The sequence below is a fragment of the Equus quagga genome, chromosome 2 (assembly GCF_021613505.1).
Source record: "Equus quagga isolate Etosha38 chromosome 2, UCLA_HA_Equagga_1.0, whole genome shotgun sequence".
Lineage (NCBI taxonomy): Eukaryota > Metazoa > Chordata > Mammalia > Perissodactyla > Equidae > Equus > Equus quagga.
In genome coordinates, this window is record NC_060268.1 from 175139087 (window position 1) to 175157958 (window position 18872).

Below are 18872 nucleotides of genomic sequence, written 5' to 3' on the forward strand. Positions count from 1 at the left end.
CATAGGGAATATAGTGAATAATATTGTAATAACTTTGTATGGTGACAGATAGTAACTAGACTTAGCATGGTGATCATTTTGTAATGTATAAAAACATCGAATTGCTATGTTGTACACCTGAAACTAATATAATATTGTATGTCAATTATACTTCAATGAAAAAAAACTTAATATTACATCATAAGCAGTTTCCCCTGTTAAAAAAAAAAAAAAAGGAGAGGTACATTATTTACTTTCTAAGAGGAGGGACGAAGGAAAAGATGGGTGCAGATGCAGGACGATGTATGGGTTTGGTGGTGAAAAGTTGAGGTAGTTCCCATTTGTTGGCATTTATTTTCTCTAGTAGAAGTAGAGGTGGTAAGCTGGCAGTGAGGGGTGAAGCTTTGAGGAGACTACGGAGTTTGAGATCATCACGGTGGGAATAGGAAAGGGATTAAATTGAGGTTAGTGACCGAATTTACGGTTGAATGAGGCCACCTGTGTATGTGTGTCTTCTCACTGTACTAGGCTTCCTGGATGCAGGCACAGAAAAGGTAGATTGTGACAAGAGATTTTCACATATTTGAGGTATATGGGGTAACTGTTGGGTTCAAACTGATTCGGCTTGAACTATAGAAGACTGACTTATGGCCTGTCAAATATACACTGTACATCTGCTTTCACCGTTAAAGAATGCACTCTCTTAAGACAGCATACTTTGCCTCCTATGCCCTGTTGGTAAGGCATTATTGGTGAGGCCTGTATTAGTCTCTCCTGACATCAGGGTCATGTTGACCTGCTAATTTGCAACTAAATACCTCTTTGAAACTTTGATGAAAATGCATCCTGGGTGTGTTTAATGTATGTTCTTTGTTCTAAAAAGATATAAGACTCTACTGAAAATCATGCTTTTCCAGAATGCTTTCTTCCTTTCTTGAAAAGGCCTCCCTGGGTTATAATCCTCACTCTGGCTCAGTAAAACTCCTCTTATCTCTCTTATCTATAGAATGATTATTGGTTATTTTGCATCGACATTTCAATTCATTCATGGTTAGAGTTTTGATTGGGAAGTTCAGGGCAATAGATAGGGTTACAAAGAGGCAGCACAAGAGAATTTGGGGGATGACGGAACTGTTTTGTGAGGAGCTGGTAGTGGATACATGACTCTATGCATTTGTCCAAACCCATAAAATCATACACCACAATACATAAAACATATATATATAAATTTAACCAGGACGTAGGGGGAAGATGGAATGCACGCTGTGGCAAGTTTGACTATTACAAGTTGTGATATTGTGATTTATAAAAAACACATATTTTGGTCCTCCTCCAAGGTTCTCGGCTCAAAGCTCTCAAAACTCCTGGAATTTTCTAAGCACTAAGTGCAATGGGAGCATCTTTCGTTATATATTTGGTCTCTAGTCCTCAGTTCCTGAAATCCCTTCAGAACCATAAAGGTGCACTGGGTATCTTGCTATTCATTACAAACCCCTTTCAACCACGCTTAAGTTTTTGTTAATGAGGTGACATTTGGAAAGCACTTAAGAATGGGGGCTTGTTGCCTGGGGAACCAACCACTTGAATAGAGGGTTGGAACTTTCACTCCCATCCCCCAACCTCCTGAGAGGGAGAGGGGCTGGAGGTTGAATCAGTCGCCAATGCCCAGTGATTTAATCAGTGATGTCTGTGTAAGACAGCCTCCATAACAACCCAAAAGGACAGGGTTCGGAGAGCTTCGGGGTTGGCGAGCACATGGAAATTCAGAGAGGGCGTGGAAGCTTCAAGCCCTTTCCCCATACCTTGCCCTATGCGTCTCTTCCATCTGCCTGTTCCTGACTTATATCCTTTTATAATAAACCAGTAATCCATATGTAAAATGTTTCTTTGAGTTCTGTGAGCCACTCTAGCAAATTAATCCAAGGAGGGGTTAGCAGAAACTTCCAATTTATAGCCAGTGGGTCAGAAGCACAGGTGACAACCTGGACTTGCGATTGGTGTCTGAAGGTGTGGGGGTGGAGCAGTCTTGTAGGACTGAGCCCTTGACCTCTGGGATATGACATTGTGATAATGTCAGAATTGAGTTGAGTTGTAGGACACCCAGCCAATGTTGAAGAATTACTTGTTGATGTAGGGGAAACCTTCACACATTGGAATTGGTCTTGTCGATTCAAATAATCCAAAATCAATCTGTATATGAAAATTGAGATGTTATTTTGAGCCAGGTCTGAGGACTATAACCCAGCGCCTTCCTTTCCCAAGGAAAGAAGGGCACCAAAGAAGTGGGGTGTCAGAGTGGTTATATACCATCTTGGAACAAAGAGCATACGTACATATGACAGGAACATGTCTCTTACTACCGTAAAAGAGATGCCTAGCTGGCACAGCAGGTCAGTGGTCACAAGGTGAGCACAGCAGGATGGTAATTAATCCTTAGTTCCTAGGAAGAAATGTTTCTCCTTAAGGAAATGCTGATATGGGGGCAAGCTACATCGCTATCTCTAGGGGCATCATTCTTGTCTTTAGGACACAGTAAGTGTTTAAAGCAGATGTACAACGCATGCTCAACAGGCCACGTCAGGCCCTTTTGGAAAAACAAGGTCAGGCCAAATTAGTTTTAAACCAAATGGCTTCTTCACATACTCCAATATATCCTATTGCTTTTCATTTTTTTTATCAGTCCCAGAATCATTACACGTGAATCACATAACCACACGGAAGGAGGTGGGCAAGAAAGAAGTTTCAGAAACAATGTTTTGACTGGGTACTACTTCTAAGACTAAAGACAGAAGGAAGAGTACACAAGCACTGTACTCAGATGAATTTGTTTCTCACAGGGGTATGGATTAGCAGTTCTGAAACTACATTCTATGTGTACTAGGTCTGAATAAGTAGATTCATCCTAGATCATGGGAGCCAGGTTCTCACTGTTGGAAGTTACCAATGAGAAAAGGAGAAAGCTAACACGCACCCTGTGAGTTCTGTGGTGCTGGAATCAAATTAAAATAGGAAAAAATACACACACACGCTCTTGCTCAGGGAGACCTGCAGGAAAGAGAGCTGGGAGGGCACATTTGGTGGAACCAATGAACAGAGGGATTTAAGGTGAAGCTCTTGTCACATCAAAACATATCCTTTGGGAAAGTCCAAGTGGGTCTTTAAAGGTGACCACAACTTCTCCCACGTCTTCCTTTGTCTTCCATATGTTGTAAAAGCTTCTAGATTTGAGGCACTGTAAGGGTGTTTGGAATAATACTTCTTTATGCTGCAGCATATCAGAGAGGGGTTATGACTGACATAAGGGCTAAACTTAATGAGGTTAGCAAAAGATTTACCAGAATACTCAGCAGTCAGATGTTCTTAACTGTTTTCGTGCTATGGGTGAAATGTATACAGCAGTGTAGTAAAGTTTATAGGCCTTTTCTCAAAACAGTTTAAAATGCGTAAAATAAAATATATAGGATTTACAAAGGAAATAAACTATAATAAAAGTTATAAAATATTTTTATTTGTGATAGAGTAATATGTGATTCTTAAATAAGATCTGGCAGCATTTCAAATAACTACTGTAATTTTGAAGTAGAGATGAGCACCGACAATATTTCAAGATATTTTCAGGGCTGGCCCCATAGCCAAGTGGTTAAGTTTGTGCACTCTGCTTCAGCAGCCCAGGGTTTCCCTGGTTTAGATCCTGGGCGCAGACATGGCACTACTCATCGGGCCATGCTGAGGCAGTGTCCCACATAGCACAACCAGAAGGACCCACAACTAAAATATACAGCTGGTGTGGGGTTGGTGAGCCAAGGAGTCGAAAGAAAGATTTCTTGGACTCTCAAGGTCTTGCAATAGTGCTCTTTTATTTAGAGAATAGTATGGAACAGCATGGAGACAGGATCCATGGGCAGTCAGAGCTGCTGCTGCTGCAAACATAGGTTGAGAGTAGGGCTACATTTAAGGCATAGGTATGTGAGTTATCTCTTTACAACACAAAGGAAAAAATATGTAAAAAAAGTTGTTAAAATGGTATCAGTGCAGGTGGGGTCTGGTTATTGAGTAGTCCTATAATTTTTAGATAAGAGTGAAACCAGATTAAGTAAATGGCTGAAGCCACCACCTTAAATATTATTTTTAGCTAAAGACAAAGGAGGATGTTGGGGGTGGAGGGGGAGTGATCATGGGAGATCACCACACAAGTACAGTAAACAAGATGCAGATTTAAGTCCTTGCCTTTGGCACTGATTAAGAGTTTCTAGAGATAAGGTCATCCCCCCTTCTTCCTGGTACAGAGAGGGAGACACCTTTACAGATGGAGATTTCCTTTACAATGTAAATGTCTCTTAACAAAGGGTAAGTAAATTCTACTCCTCAGAGCCTCCTTCCTGTCTGCAGTTTTTTAAAGTAACCAGTCTAAAATAATCCTCATCACAGCTAGGTACTGGGAACCTCTGGGGAGAAGAAAAAGAAAGATATTTGCACCTACTGTTATGGGATATAAAAATATCTGTGATTTCTTTTGGTGACAGTTACAGATAACTCCTAATATTACTGTAACTTGTTGCCTACATTCATAATTGAAGGAATTAGAAGTTAGAGGTTAGTAAAATAAAGATATAAATTTTCCCCCATCCAAGTTCATGGACTTCGTTGTTCTGTCCACGGGAACCTAAGACCCCAGGTTGGGTGTTTTTTTTTTTTTTTTAAGATTGGCACTTTAGCTAACAACTGTTGCCAGTCTTCTTTTTTATTTTTTTCTGCTTTTTCTCCCAAAATCCCCCCAGTAGACAGTTGTATATTTTAATTATGGGTCCTTCTAGTTGTGGCGTGTGGGACGCCACCTCAGCGTGGCCTGATGAGCGGTGCCACGTCTGTGCCCAGGATTCGAACCAGTGAAACCCTGGGCCGCCGAAGCAGAGTGCATAAACTTAACCACTCGGCCATGGAGACGGTCCCAGGTTTGATTATCAGTACTTCTAAGTGCAACAGAACTCTGGTCAGTTGAGTAGGAAAAGATCAGACTCAAGCTCTGAAAAGTATTTGGCAAGACATAAATAACCATTATTCCATTCAAGAAGCAATTGCTGCTCTATACAAAAAAATGTGATGATGTGGTGCAATGGGTTATAACTGTGGAAAATCATTTTGATGAAGTGGACACCAAAGCTGCAGAGGCTGAGGTCAACACTGAAGGGTAGGGGACAGTTGAAAATCATCATCGAAATCTTGAACTGTGTGGTTAAAGGCAAGGAAAGGAAATGTTTCCTTTATTAAAGACTGTCATAGTAAAGGGAAAATTTTTTTCAGCCAAAAGGGATAGGTAATATCTCAATGCTTTGGTTAAAAATGGATTCTATTCACTTAGCACATAGCCACTGTATCTTATGATGAGCATCCTCAATAATCTGACCCCACATTTGTATACTACTTTCTTGGGGCAGGGGGAAATCCCCTTTCTTCCTTTCTTGTTTTCTTATGGCTGAACTAATAGTAAAATTGACATAAGACCAGATTCACAGGAGAAAAACTCATTTAATATCTATGTATTGAAGATCATAAAGAAATGATGGTCAGAGGAGAGTGACCAGAGTAGGCAGTGTGTATATCTTTTACACAACGAAATGGTAAATTTGTGAAGAATTGACAGGACAAAGAAACTTAGATTCGGGGTTTGCAATTAGTGAGAAATTTAGGCAGAGTTTAGGCTTGGGGAAGTAAATTAACAAGGCTTGTTTCTGCAGGCTTCTTGGCCCTGAGTCCCCCAGCTCTGGGGATAAGGATGCAGGGAGAGCATCTTTCCCAGGGGAGATGTATCTCCTGGTTTCAGGGGGAACAGAGACAGGAGGGTCAGCATGCTCCTTTTGCTTCTTAAGTAACTTTAATTAGAAATAATCAATATACTGTTGTGGGGTATTTTGGGGTGGTCTGCCGTGGGCCCCACAACTTCATACTTTTTAAAGTACGTTGGCCTCTGTTACCTCATCTTGTGAATCTAAAAGAATTGCTACATGTTGGACAATCATATACTTTGTCAGTAGCAATATTGAGATTAAGGGGTCTCAATTGTGTCAGCAGGAAAAAAATGAGTATTATCGTAAGACCCACTGGCTTCTTAAGTTTCTCAGCAGTGGGCTTTCTGTTAAAGATAAACTTGGGTAGAAAGGTGATATATTGATATTGACTAAGATGCAAAGAATTCTGTAGTGGGTTTAGTGAAGTAAACAATCTTCCCTAGAAATAAGAAATGTAGGCAATGTATTACAGTTTTTGAAATATAATAGGCAAATTTCAAGGTCATTCTGTGAAGACTAGTTGGCTCATTCTTTCATTCATTCAGATATATATTGAGGGTCCCATCCACGACTTTGCCACTAGCCGTTTAGCAAAATTGCACCCACACTTACCCCTCCTCCCTCTCCCTGGTTTCTCCTTCTTTCTTCGTGCCCGCTGCTGCTCAGCAACACTCCTCCCCTTACTGAGCCCCCTGCACTTCCAGTTCTTACCTCACCCCTCCTTACCCTTCTTTTTAATTCTCCCCATCTGTTTTGTCAAGAAGAAGACAATACCTCATGTGTCCCCCTTCCTTCTTTCCAGTCCAAAGTTTTCCTGTCCCAGTTCTGTCTTTTAATGAGAAAAAAATGTTCCATGCAGCTTTGCCCTAAGTTTGTCACCACACAAAATTGGGGTTCTTTTGCCCATGTGCATGAACAAACCAGTTAATTACAGCATCAGCCTTTGGGAAAGAAATCAGCTTTATTCTCTGAGATCAGTCTGCAGGGAGACAGGGGGTGTGTGCCCTCAGATCTGTCTCCCCAGTTCAGGATTTGGGGCAAAATTGAAGAGGTTAGGGAGAACAGGCTGGCATGCGGGAATGCTGGTGGTGATGAGGATTATTTTAAGCTGGTTACTTTAAAAAACTGCAGATAGGAAGGAGGCTCTGAGGAGTAGAATTTACTTACCCTTTGTTAAGAGACATTTACATTGTAAAGGAAATCTCCATCTGTAAAGGTGTCTCCCTCTCTGTACCAGGAAGAAGGGGGGATGACCTTATCTCTAGAAACTCTTAATCAGTGCCAAAGGCAAGGACTTAAATCTGCATCTTGTTTACTGCACTTGTGTGGTAATCTCCCATGATCACTCCCCCTCCACCCCCAACACCCTCCTTTGTCTTTAGCTAAAAATAATATTTAAGGTGGTGGCTTCAGCCATTTACTTAATCTGGTTTCACTCTTATCTAAAAATTATAGGACTACTCAATAACCAGACCCCACCTGCACTGATACCATTTTAACAACTTTTTTTACATATTTTTTCCTTTGTGTTGTAAAGAGATAACTCACATACCTATGCCTTAAATGTAGCCCTACCCTCCACCCATGTTTGTAGCAGCTTTTACTGCCCATGGGTCCTGTCCCCATACCTGCAGCTCTGACTGCCCATGGGTCTTGTCTCCATGCTATTCCATACTATTCTCTAAATAAAAGAGCACTACTGCCAAGACCTTGAGAGTCCAAGAAATCTTTCTTTCGACTCCTTGGCTCGCCAACCCTGCATCAGTGGGACAGGTTTTGATTGGTGGGCTTCACGCATTTATGGAAAGGATCTAAACATTTACGATGACTTTCTAAACATTTATGGTAAGGTTTTAAACGTTTTTGGTAAGGTGGGGAAGGAATTTTAACACCGGCTCTTCTGGAATTACAGACCCCTTGCTTCTGAAAGGAGTCCAACTTTTAAGTTCAGGTCGTGTCCCAGTCCTTTGGTTCTATGGGGAGGACAATCTTTGGTTCCGTGGTCATTTCAGGTCAAAATTTCTTCTTCTGCACATGCTCTGGATATGTGACTTTGCAATTTTCTGAAAGACAATTCTTAATCACTCTGTTGATAAGATGGGGTCAATTGAACTGGTGCTGGAGGGTCTACAGTTAAAAATTCTCTGTCTGCTAATTCTGAAAACAAAACAAAATTAACCAGAAAGATTGAGACGTGTATGTTTTTCTTCTGTCTGGCCAATGTGTCTTTTTCCCAGGTGAATCCGGAGCAGAGTACGTGTACTCCTAGGCACATAACTGCAAAAACTGAGCGATGTATAGGAAAGAGTAACAACGATTTCAAACATGATGACCTTGTTTCTGTTTTCTCTTTTTATCTATAAGCTATTCAGTGTATAATCAAAAGTACTGAGAAAATATCTTGCAGAATGTACGTTTGCTTTTAATCCTGTGGCAGTTGGCTTTGCTTCTTGCCCGTTGTCTAGTATGCCATAAACCTCTCAGGAGTTCGTGAACTTTCTGTTTCCTCTTGAACCTACCACGTGCTCTCAGGCATTTGGTAGACGCTCAGTACATTCTCTTTTAATTTTTGTTGAATAAAAGAAAGGCACTAATTTTTTTTTACTAACAGCTTTATTGAGGCATAATTTACCTACCTCAGAACTCACTCTTTTTAAGGTTATAATGCAGTCGTTTTTAGTAAATTTACAGAGTTGTGGGACCATCACCAGAATCCAATTCTGGAACATTTCCATCACCCCAAAAAGATGACTGTGCACTTTTGCAGTCACTCCTCATTCTCATCCTCAGTGCCAGCCACAGCCCACCATGACTCCACTTTCTGTCTCTATGGATTTGCCTATTCTGGAAATTTCATATAAATAGAATCATATAATATGTGCTCTTGTGGCTGTCTTCCTTCACTTAGCATGTTTTTAGGTTCAGGAAAAGACTAGTTCCTTATTGGTTTCCCCTGTGCTAGAATTCAACAAAATAAATTGGAAATGTATAACAAACATTTAAAATTGGGTAGTCTCTTTTTTTCAACAAAATTGTGGCAAATCCAATGCTGAGTAGAATCTGTGAGTTGAAGTGTTTGGGACACCATGACAGGGAGACACACTGATGGAAGAAAAGCGAGGCTGCAGTTGACTATGTTTCTCCAACTTCTGTTGCGACCCCCATTGCAGTGTCCTTAGGAGTTGGAGTAGAAATAGTACCTTTATCGAGCTCTTACTGTAAAGTAAATACTATACTAAGTCCTTATTTGGATTGTCTCATTAATCCTCACAGAGCTCCAAGAGGTTGTTATCCACTTTTTACAGGGAAGGAGACTAAGACTGGTTTTAACTGAGAAGTTAAAAACCACTTGCCCGAGATCGCGTGGTTAGTGAACATCAAATGCTAGGGTTTGAGACGAGTTCTTTCACATTCCAGAGCCTGTTTTCTTAGCCCTAATACTGCAGTGTCTCTTACTGACGCGAAACTGAAAAACAAAAACAGCCCTGGAAACCAGAAAAGCACAGCAGCGGCAGCCCTCAGGGCAGGGCGGGGAGCGCTGGCCCCCAGTTGTCCCTGTGCCCTCACTATTCCTGCAGCAGGAGAGAATGCGCTTCACAGTGGTCTGTCATCATGCTGTGTTCGGGGTTCCCTACCCAGTGAGTCAGTGAATGCAGTGTTTTAAGAATGAGTTCCATCGAGAAAGGTCTGCTTCCTTGAAGGTAAAATTTAATTATCTGGGAGATCTGTTTATTTAGGTCATTGCCAAATAAAGGAGATATATGTTAACAAACCAGTTTGTGCTTTGTTCACAAGACAGTGAATTTTAAAATGTGCCAGGTTAAGCTCCTTTATTTTGGTGATACAAGATACAAGAATGGGTTATAAAGTTATTCCCAAAGAAACTGATGTTCACATACTTTTGTGTATGTTCCCTGTTCGATGGGGTCTATTCCTGTAGCTAAGAAGAAACTTCCTGACTTGCCTGTCTTCTTGGAAAGCTCCTCCTCGCATCCCCAGATCTTCCCAGTCAGAAGCTCTACTCAGTATAGCAAATAATGGGCTCCCCTACGCCCCCCTGCAAACATTCACAGAGGAGGAGATGATGCTAAAGAGGACAGGTGAGTAAACGCCTCAATTTCACCTCATTATTATTCTGGTCAGGAGTTGGGTCTACAGTATGAAATTACATGACATATGACATGGTTGGGGGATATGTTCATCCAAGTTTGTAATGAGATTTTTTTTACATTAATTAAAAAGTTTTTTTGAAAATAAAGACTGACCAGTATTTTTTTTTTCCTACAGTTGAAAGATTTGCCCAGGAACAAATTGCTCCTTTGGTTTTAACAATGGATGAAAATTCAAAAGTGGAAAAATCAGTAATACAAGGATTATTTCAACATGGGGTATATCATTCATAATTCTTCCAATTTCAAATTTTTATAAATACGTTCCAGAGTTAAAATGTATGCATACTTTTAAATTTAGGAACTGTAATGATAGCTTAATGAACTCTTCATTTCCTAGTTAAAATTATCTGTGTTCTCTTGTACACTGAGATCCTAGTTAAAGATTTTTTTTTTTTTGTGGAAGATTAGCCCTGAGCTAACACTGCTGCCAATCCTCCTCTTTTTGCTGAGGAAGACTGGCCCGGAGCTAACATCCATGCCCATCTTCCTCCACTTTATATGTGGGACACCTGCCACAGCATGGTTTGACAAGCAGTACATAGGTTCCTACCTACCAGCGAACCCTGGGCCACCGAAGCAGAACGTGCAAACTTAACCACTGCACCACTGGGCTTGCCCCCCAGTTAGAGATTTTTTTTTAACTGAATTAACATTTCAAGTTAGAAATACTGTACTTTTTAAGTAAAAGGTTAGAAACAAGAAAGAGTGATTTCTTTAGACCAGTGGTGCTTGACTGGGGGAAATTTTGTCACCCAAGAGACATTTTTGGTTGTCACAACTGAGGATGCTACTGGCACCTAGTGGGATAGAGGCTGGGGATGCTGCTAAACCTCCTACAATGCACAGGACAACTCACCATGACACAGAATTGTCCAGCTCAATGATGCTGAGGTTAAGAAGCCCTACCTTAGTCAGTAAAACGTCATAGTAGAGCACGTCTTCCTCCTCAGTCCCCATGTATGTGGTCAGCTTAGACGCAGAGGCAATATCGGAATTCCGCGTTAATCGGGGCAGCTGATTTCCAGCTTTTTAAGTCACACATCCCTGTAATGGAAGCACAGAATATAAAACAGATAAGAGTAGAACTGTTCTGGCTGTGGGTGGAGGGAGAGGCTGTCAGCATAGGGGCTCCAAGGAGAACATTTCAAAGTCACTGCGCTTACCCTTCATCTCTCCCTTCTCCATAGGTGTGAAGTATACTTATTTTTTATTTTGAATACGAGGATATCCGAGAAGTAATATCTTCTATTCAGAGCCATTGTTACATCTTGACTGTTGTCCTGTTTGTAAAACAGACTTTTCCACCTAACTAGTTTTATTTCTACCTATTTTAAAGAGACCACGTTTTTTATACCATGTATGGTAGTGATTTTTCCAACTTTCTATTAGCAGTGAAAGCTTGGGAAAATGGAATCTTATGTGGAGCTACAGAGTCGAACAGCATCTATGAGTCCATTTCTCAGCCAGGTTTCATCCTCATTTTTTGCAGAAGCTCTAGGCTTCTCTGAGGAGTCTTAAGGTTCCCCAGTTTGGGCATTACTCACCCGAGGAGGTAGTTCTTGCAGATGGGGTTGTCGCAGCAATTGGTTGTCTGCCTTCCGCCCCCCACCTTGCCCTTGCTTAGGTGTAGCATGCCCTGGAGGGTCTTCTTGGTTGCCCGTCCTGCACCAGCTGTTTTCAGTCTCACCTCACTCCTAACTCCTGCTGTCACCTTCTGTGTCCTTCTGTGGTCACCTGCCATAATAGCTGACAAAAACAGTGTTTGCAACGTAGGAGAAACTGGTGACTTTTGTAGAGAAGCCATGTTTCTGACAGCTGTTAAGATATCATTAGATAGGATCCTGCCCCCCTCAGTCTTAAGGCACAGCCAGATCCTTCAGTTCTTCCTCACAGAACATCGTTGCCAGTTCTCTCGTCATTTTAAACCTACACCTTTGCAGTTCCACCTTCATATCAGCAGTTTCCTGTCATCTTAAAACATAACAGCTGCACCCAGACTATAGCGTGGTGTGATTCCAGAAGTGTCTGGAGAGAATAGAAAGAAGTGTCATCTTTTTATCTCTTAACCACTTTGGGTCTTGAAACACATGTACGTACATTCTCTTTCTGAAATGAGGACACCTAAAAATGGAGGACTGTGTGAGTTTCCTGTCCCAGACTTAGGCATAGTTACAGAATGGTCAGATAGTTATTGGAAGGCGTGGGCCAGCATTTTTGCTTATTTACCAGGCATCTGGGCCTTGTCTAGTGTGGTTCTAGGAAACATGACCAAATGTCATCTGCTCATCATCTGGACTAGTTGAAATGGCCCAAGAGGAATGGTCATTTAATTAATGTCTTGGCTAAAAGAGTTCAGGTGGAGGAGCCTGGCTGGAAGAGATTATGCCAAATGAAACCATAGACATTCCCACCGAGGAGTAGGTTACTTTCTTTAGTTTCCTTATTACATTGAAATCAGTATAAAGGGGGCCATGTTGAGAAACCAAACCAAAACACCGCCTGTGGTTTTTAAGCAGGCAACAACAGTTCTTAGCAATAAAGGTCATCAGAAATAGATTTATATTATGTAAGGTATTTTCTCATTATTCCATTCTGTTATCCTTCAAAGCATTTTACCTCTCTTATTTTTGTTTTTTAGATCTCAAACAGAAACAAATGCTAGTTCTGGCATGTAATTTCACCCTTTTCAAATATATGTACTTTGTTACAGATTTTTTTGTTACTTATAACAGAGAAATAGCCATACTAAATTAAAATATACATACAAAATTTTAAAATTAAGAACTTACGTGCTTACAATTTATTTTTGAACTTGGTCTTGCAAGAAACTTTCCCATATAAAAATAGCTTTCTTAATTTGTGTTTCCTTGTGTTTCCTTTAGTTGATGGGAATTGAAGTTGACACCATCTATGGAGGAACAGGAGCTTCGTTTTTCTCCTCTGTCCTAGCGATAGAGGAATTAGCCAAAGTTGATGCATCTGTGGCTTTGTTTTGTGACCTCCAGAACACACTAATTAACACACTGATCATGAAACATGGAACAGAAGAACAAAAGGCTACCTATTTGACCAAGCTAGCTACAGAAGAAGTGAGTTGAGATGAGTTGCTGAAATGGATCTGATCTTTTCTAAAGTTAGGATATTTTCAGGAGAAAAGTAGCTGCAATGTTGCCTTTACTATCCAAGACCACAATGCAGCACCATTAATTAATGAAGCATTGCTCAATAAATTAATGCTACTAGAAAAATACACTCTGCCTCTCATTTGCCACTTGGAAATTTAGAGAATAATCATCAGATAAAATTATTTTTTTGTCCCAATTATGTTTTCGAATACCTTTGTTGGTGGTTTCATTTAAATTGAGATGTCTTTCTGCTACTATCTTTAGCACCAATTTAATTAAACATAACGTCGAATATGTGTGCTTAAGTCTTTAAATCTGTCTTAGACAAATAATAGAGTATATTTTGGAAAACAGTACTTTCAGAATACCATTAACTATTTTGATAAGTACAGGCATTTAAAAGTAGCTAAACATTGGCTTTACAAATGCTTATTTTGCCTTAAGTGAGTATTTGTTATAGAGTATAAATACAGTTGTTAATTTGAAATTTTTTCCTTCCATGTGTAGATAGGAAGTTTCTGCCTTTCAGAGGCTGGAGCAGGAAGCGATTCATTTAGTCTGAAGACCAGAGCTGATAAAAAGGGAGATTATTTTGTCATCAACGGGTCAAAGATGTGGATCAGCCATGCTGAGTACGCAGGGCTCTTCCTGGTGATGGCAAACGTCGACCCTACCAGGGTGAGTTTGAAAACAAAATTTCTACCCTTTTCTCCCCTCATCTTTTTTCTTTATATCTTTTCCTACTTCCATTTACTTTTTATGACTTAGTCTTAAATTCTTCATTCTCATCAGTACTGAAAATGTTGCACAACTGATAGCTTTTTATCCTCCTGTTTACTAATCATCTAAAATAAATATTGATGTAATTATTAAGTACATAGAGGATATAATCTCATAATATGTTATATAGGAAGATAATCTTTAATTTTGTTTCTTCATCTTTATTTTAGTAATTGATTATATATATACATATGTAAAATCCTTTATAAAAGAATATTTTACTACTTTTTTCTATTTTCACATTTCATGAAATCATTTAAATTAAACTTTTCTCATGGAGCATTCTTATCAATGTCTTATCTTAGAAGGGCCAATTTTTTAAAATTTGAATTCGTAATAGTTTACATCATTGAAATTTCAGTTGTACAATATTTCTTGTCTGTCACCACATAGGTGCTCTCCTTCACCCCCTGTGCTGACCCCCCACCCCCCTTCCCCTGGTAACCACTGAACTGTTTTCTTTGTCCATGTGTTTGTTTATATTCCACATATGAGTGAAATCGTCTGGTGTTTGTTTTTCTCAGTCTGGCTTATTTTGCTAAGCATAATTCCCTCCAGGTCTTTCTATGTTGTTGAAAATGGGATGAATTTGTGTTTTTTTCTGGCTGAGTAGTTTCCCATTATATATACAGATACCCTATCTTCTTTATCCAATCATTAGTCTATGGGCACTTGGATTGTTTCCATGTCTTGGTTATTGTGAATAGTGCTGCAATGAACATAGGGGTGCATATGTTACTTTGGATTGTTGATTTCAGGTTGTTTGGATAGATACCCTGTAGTGGGATAGCTGGGTCACGTGGTAGTTCTATTTTTAGTTTTTTGGGGAATCTCCATACTGTTTTCCATAGTGGCTGCACCAGTTTGCATTCCCACCAGCAGTGTACCAGGGTTCTCTTCTCTCCACACCCTCTCCAACATTTGTTATTTTTAGTCTTAGTGATTCTAGACATTTTAATAGGCGTAAGATGATATCTTAGTGTAGTTTTGATTTGCATTTCCCTGATGATTAGTGATGTTGAACATCTTTTCATGTGTTTATTGGCCGTCTGTATATCTTCTTTGGGGAAATGTCTGTTCATATCCTCTGCCCATTTTTGATTGGGCTGTTTTGTTGTTGTTGTTCAGTTGTGTGAATTCCTTATATATTATGGAGATTAACCCCTTATCGGATATATGATTAGAAAAAATTTTCTCCCAGTTGGTGGGTCGTCTTTTGGTTTTGATACTAGTTTCCTTTGCCTTGCAGAAGCTCATTAGTCTGATGAAGTCCTACTTGTTTATTTTTTCTTTTGTTTCCCTTGTCTGAGAAGTCATGGTATTTGAAAAGATCCTTTTAAGTTCATGTCAAAGAGTGTACTACCTATATTATCTTCCAGGAATTTTATGGTTTCAGGACTTATCTTTAAGTCTTTGATCCATTTTGAGTTTATTTTTGTGCATGGCATGAGATAATGGTCTACATTCCTTCTTTTGTATGTGGCTATTCAGTTTTCCCAGCACCATTTTTGAAGAGACTGTCTTTTCTCCGTCATATGTTCTTGGCACCTTTGTCAAAGATTAGCTGTCCGTAAATGTGAGGTTTTATTTCTGGGCTTTCAGTTCTGTTCCATTGATCTGTGTGCCTGTTTTTGTACCAGTACCATGCCGTTTTGATCACTATGGCTTTGTAGTACATTTTGAAGTCAGGGATTGTGATGCCTCCAGCTTTGTTCTTTTTTCTCAGGATTGCTTTAGCAGTTCGGAGTCTTTGGTTGCCCCACATGAATTTTCAGATTCTTTGCTCTAGTTCTGTGAAGAATGTCATTGGGATCCTGATTGGGATTGCATTGAATCTGTAGATTTCTTGGGTAGTATGGACATTTTAACTATGTTTATTCTTCCAATCCATGTGCATGGAATCTCTTTCCATCTCTTTATGTCATTGTCTATTTCTGTCAATATGTCTCACAGTTTTCATTGTATAAGTTCTTCGCCTCCTTAGTTAAATTTAGTCCTAGGTACTTTATTCTTTTTTTTGCAATTGTAAATGGAATTGTATTCTTGAATTCTCTTTCTGTAAGTTGGTTATCAGAGTACAGAAATGCAACTGATTTTTGTAAGTTGATTTTGTACCCTGCAACTTTACTGTAGTTGTTAATTATTTCTATTAGTTTTCTGATGGTTTCTTTAGGATTTTCTATATATAAGATCATGTCATCTGCAAACAGTGAGAGTTTCACTTCTGCCCTCCCTATTTGGATTCCTTTTATTCCTTTCTCTTGCCTAATTGCTCTGGCCAAAACCTCCAGTACTATGTTGAATGAGTGGTGATAGTCAGCATCCTTGTCTTGTTCCTGTTCTCAGAGGGATGGTGTTCAGTTTTTCCCCATTGAGTATGATGTTGGCTGTGGGTGTGTCATATATGGCCTTTATTATGTTGAGGTACGTTTCTTCTTTCCCCATTTTGTTAAGAGTTTTTATCATAAATTGCTGTTGGATCTTGTCAAATGCTTTCTTTGCAGCTATTGAGATGATCATGTGGTTTTTATTCCTCATTTTGTTAATGTGGTGTATCACATTGATCGATTTGTGGATGTTGAACCATCCCTGTGTCCCTGGATGTATCCCACTTGATCACGACGTATGATCTTTTTGATGGATTGCTGTATTTGGGTTGTCAATATTTTGTTGAAGATTTTTGCACCTATGTTCATCAGTGATATTGGCCTGTAGTTTTCCTTTTTTGTCTTGTCCTTGTCAGGCTTTGGTATCAGAGTGATGTTGGCCTTGTAGAATGTGTTAGGAAGCGTTCCATCTTCCTTAATTTTTTGGAATAGCTTGAGAAGGATAGGTATTAAATCCTCTCTGAAAGTTTGGTAGAATTCCCCAGGGAAGCCATCTGGTCCTGGGGTTTTATTCTTTGGGATGCTTTTGATTACTGTTTCAATCTCTTGCCTTGAGATTGGTCTATTCATATTGTCTGCTGCTTCTTGATTCAGCTTTAGGAAGTTGTATGAGTCTAAGAATTTATCCATTTCCTATAGGTTGTCCATTTTGTTGGCATATAGTTTTTCATAGTATTCTCTTATAATCCATTGTATTTCTCTGGTATCCATTGTTATTTCTCCTCTTTCATTTCTAGTTTTATTTATCTGAGCTTTCTGTTTTTTTCTTTGTAAGTCTGGCTAGGGGTTTGTCAGTTTTCTTTATCTTCTCAAAGAACCAGGTCTTTGTTTCATTGATCCTTTCTACTGCCTTTTTTGTTTCAATAGCATTAATTTCTCCTCTGATTTTTATTATTTCTCTCCTTCTACTGACTTTGGGCTTTGCTTGTTCTTCTTCTTCTAATTCAGTTAGGTGTAGTTTGAGATTGGTTGTTTGGGTTTTTTCTTGTTTGTTAAGGTGAGCCTGTATTGTGATGAATTTCCCTCTTAATATGGCTTTTGCTGCATCCTATATGAATTGGTATGGTATGTTTTCATTTTCATTTCTCTCCAGATATCTTTTGATTTCTCCTTTAATTTCTTCAATGATCCATTGCTCATTCAATAGCATGTGGTTTAGTCTCCACATCTTTGTCCTTTTCTCAGCTCTTCTTGTAATTAATTTCTAGCTTTATAGTATTGTGATTGGAAAAGATGCTTGCTATTATTTCAGTCTTCTTAAATGTATTGAGGCTTGCTGTGTTTCCCAACATATGGTCTGTTCTTCAGAATGTTCCGTGTGCACTTGAGAAGAATGTGTATTCTGCTGTGTTTGGATGGAGTCTTCTATATATGTCTATTAAGTCCATCTGGCCTAGATTTTCATTTAATTCCACTGTTTCCTTATTGATTTTCTGTCTGGATGATCTATTCATTGATGTGAATGGAGTGTTGAGGTCCCCTACTATTATTGTGTTATTATGAATGTCTTCTTTAAAACTTGTTAATAGTTGCTTTATGTACTTTGCTGCTCCTCTGTTGGGTGCACAGGTATTTATAAGTGTTATTTCTTCTTTATGGAATGTCTCTTTGATCATTATAAACTGCCTCTCTTTGTCTCTCTTTACCTGTCTTATCTTGAAGTCTACTTTGTCTGATATAAGTATTGTGACACCTGCTTTCTTTTGTTTGCCATTAGCTTGGAGTATCATCTTCCATCCCTTCAGTCTGAGCCTGTGTTTGTCGTTGGAGCTGAGATGTGTTTCCTGGAGACAGCATATTGTTGGGTCTTGTTCTTTACTCCCTCTTGCCACTCTGTGTCTTTTTATTGGAGAATTCATTCCATTTATGTTTAGGGTGATTATCAATATATGAGGGCTTAATGCTGCCATTTTATCACTCGTTTTTCTGCAATTCCTTTGTTTCTCGTCCTGTGTATTTTGGTCTACCAATCGAGTTATGTAGTTCTTTATGTTGTGTTTCTTTGTTTTCTTCTTATTTATTAATTGTTTCTCTGTTCTACTTTTTCGGTTAGGGGTTACCCTGAGGTTTGAATTCAAGATCTTGTGGACAAGAGAATCCCTTTTCTTATGGCCTCTAATTTCCTTAGACTAAACCAATTCAGTCCCTTTCCTCTTACCCTCTTAAGTTGTTTTTCTCACATCTTATTCCATCTTGTGTTATGAGTTTGTGGTTAGAATGACAAGATCATCTTTGTTGGTGTTTTCTTTCCCTTTGTCTTTAATGCTATACTTGAGTATTTGGTATCCTGCTCTGAATTCTGTCTACCTATTTAATTCCTTACTCCGTGCTTTGTAACCCCTTTTCTCCCCCACTTATTTTTCAAGTAGGAGGGCCTTCTTGAGGATTTCTTGTAGGGGGGTGTCTCATGGCTACAAACTCCCTTAGTTTATGTTTGTCTGGGAAAGCTTTTATTTCTCCATCATATCTAAAGGATATTTTTGCTGGATAGAGTTTTCTTGGCTGAAAGTTTTTGTCCTTCAATGATTTGAATATGTCATTCCAGTCTCTCCTAGCCTGTAAGGTTTCTGCAGAGAAATCTGCTGAAAGCCTGATGGGGGATTCTTTGTAGCTTATTTTCTTCTGCCTTGCTGCCCTTAGTAT

General features: G+C 39.3%; 1 protein-coding gene across 2 annotated transcripts in view; it reads left to right on the plus strand.

Moving 5' to 3' along the window:
• The window catches only part of ACADSB (acyl-CoA dehydrogenase short/branched chain), a 49284-nt gene that overhangs the window by 16849 nt on the left and 13563 nt on the right, over positions 1–18872 (plus strand). Inside the window, exons 1-5 of one of the 2 annotated variants that reach the window (XM_046652519.1) lie at positions 9314–9466; positions 9706–9865; positions 10053–10153; positions 12820–13026; positions 13570–13740. In XM_046652519.1, the coding sequence (XP_046508475.1) occupies positions 9416–9466; positions 9706–9865; positions 10053–10153; positions 12820–13026; positions 13570–13740 (690 nt within the window). In that variant the 5' untranslated portion in view covers positions 9314–9415. Of the gene's footprint in view, positions 1–9313; positions 9467–9705; positions 9866–10052; positions 10154–12819; positions 13027–13569; positions 13741–18872 lie in introns of those variants that run through there. The other variant, XM_046652520.1, reaches the window with a different exon arrangement.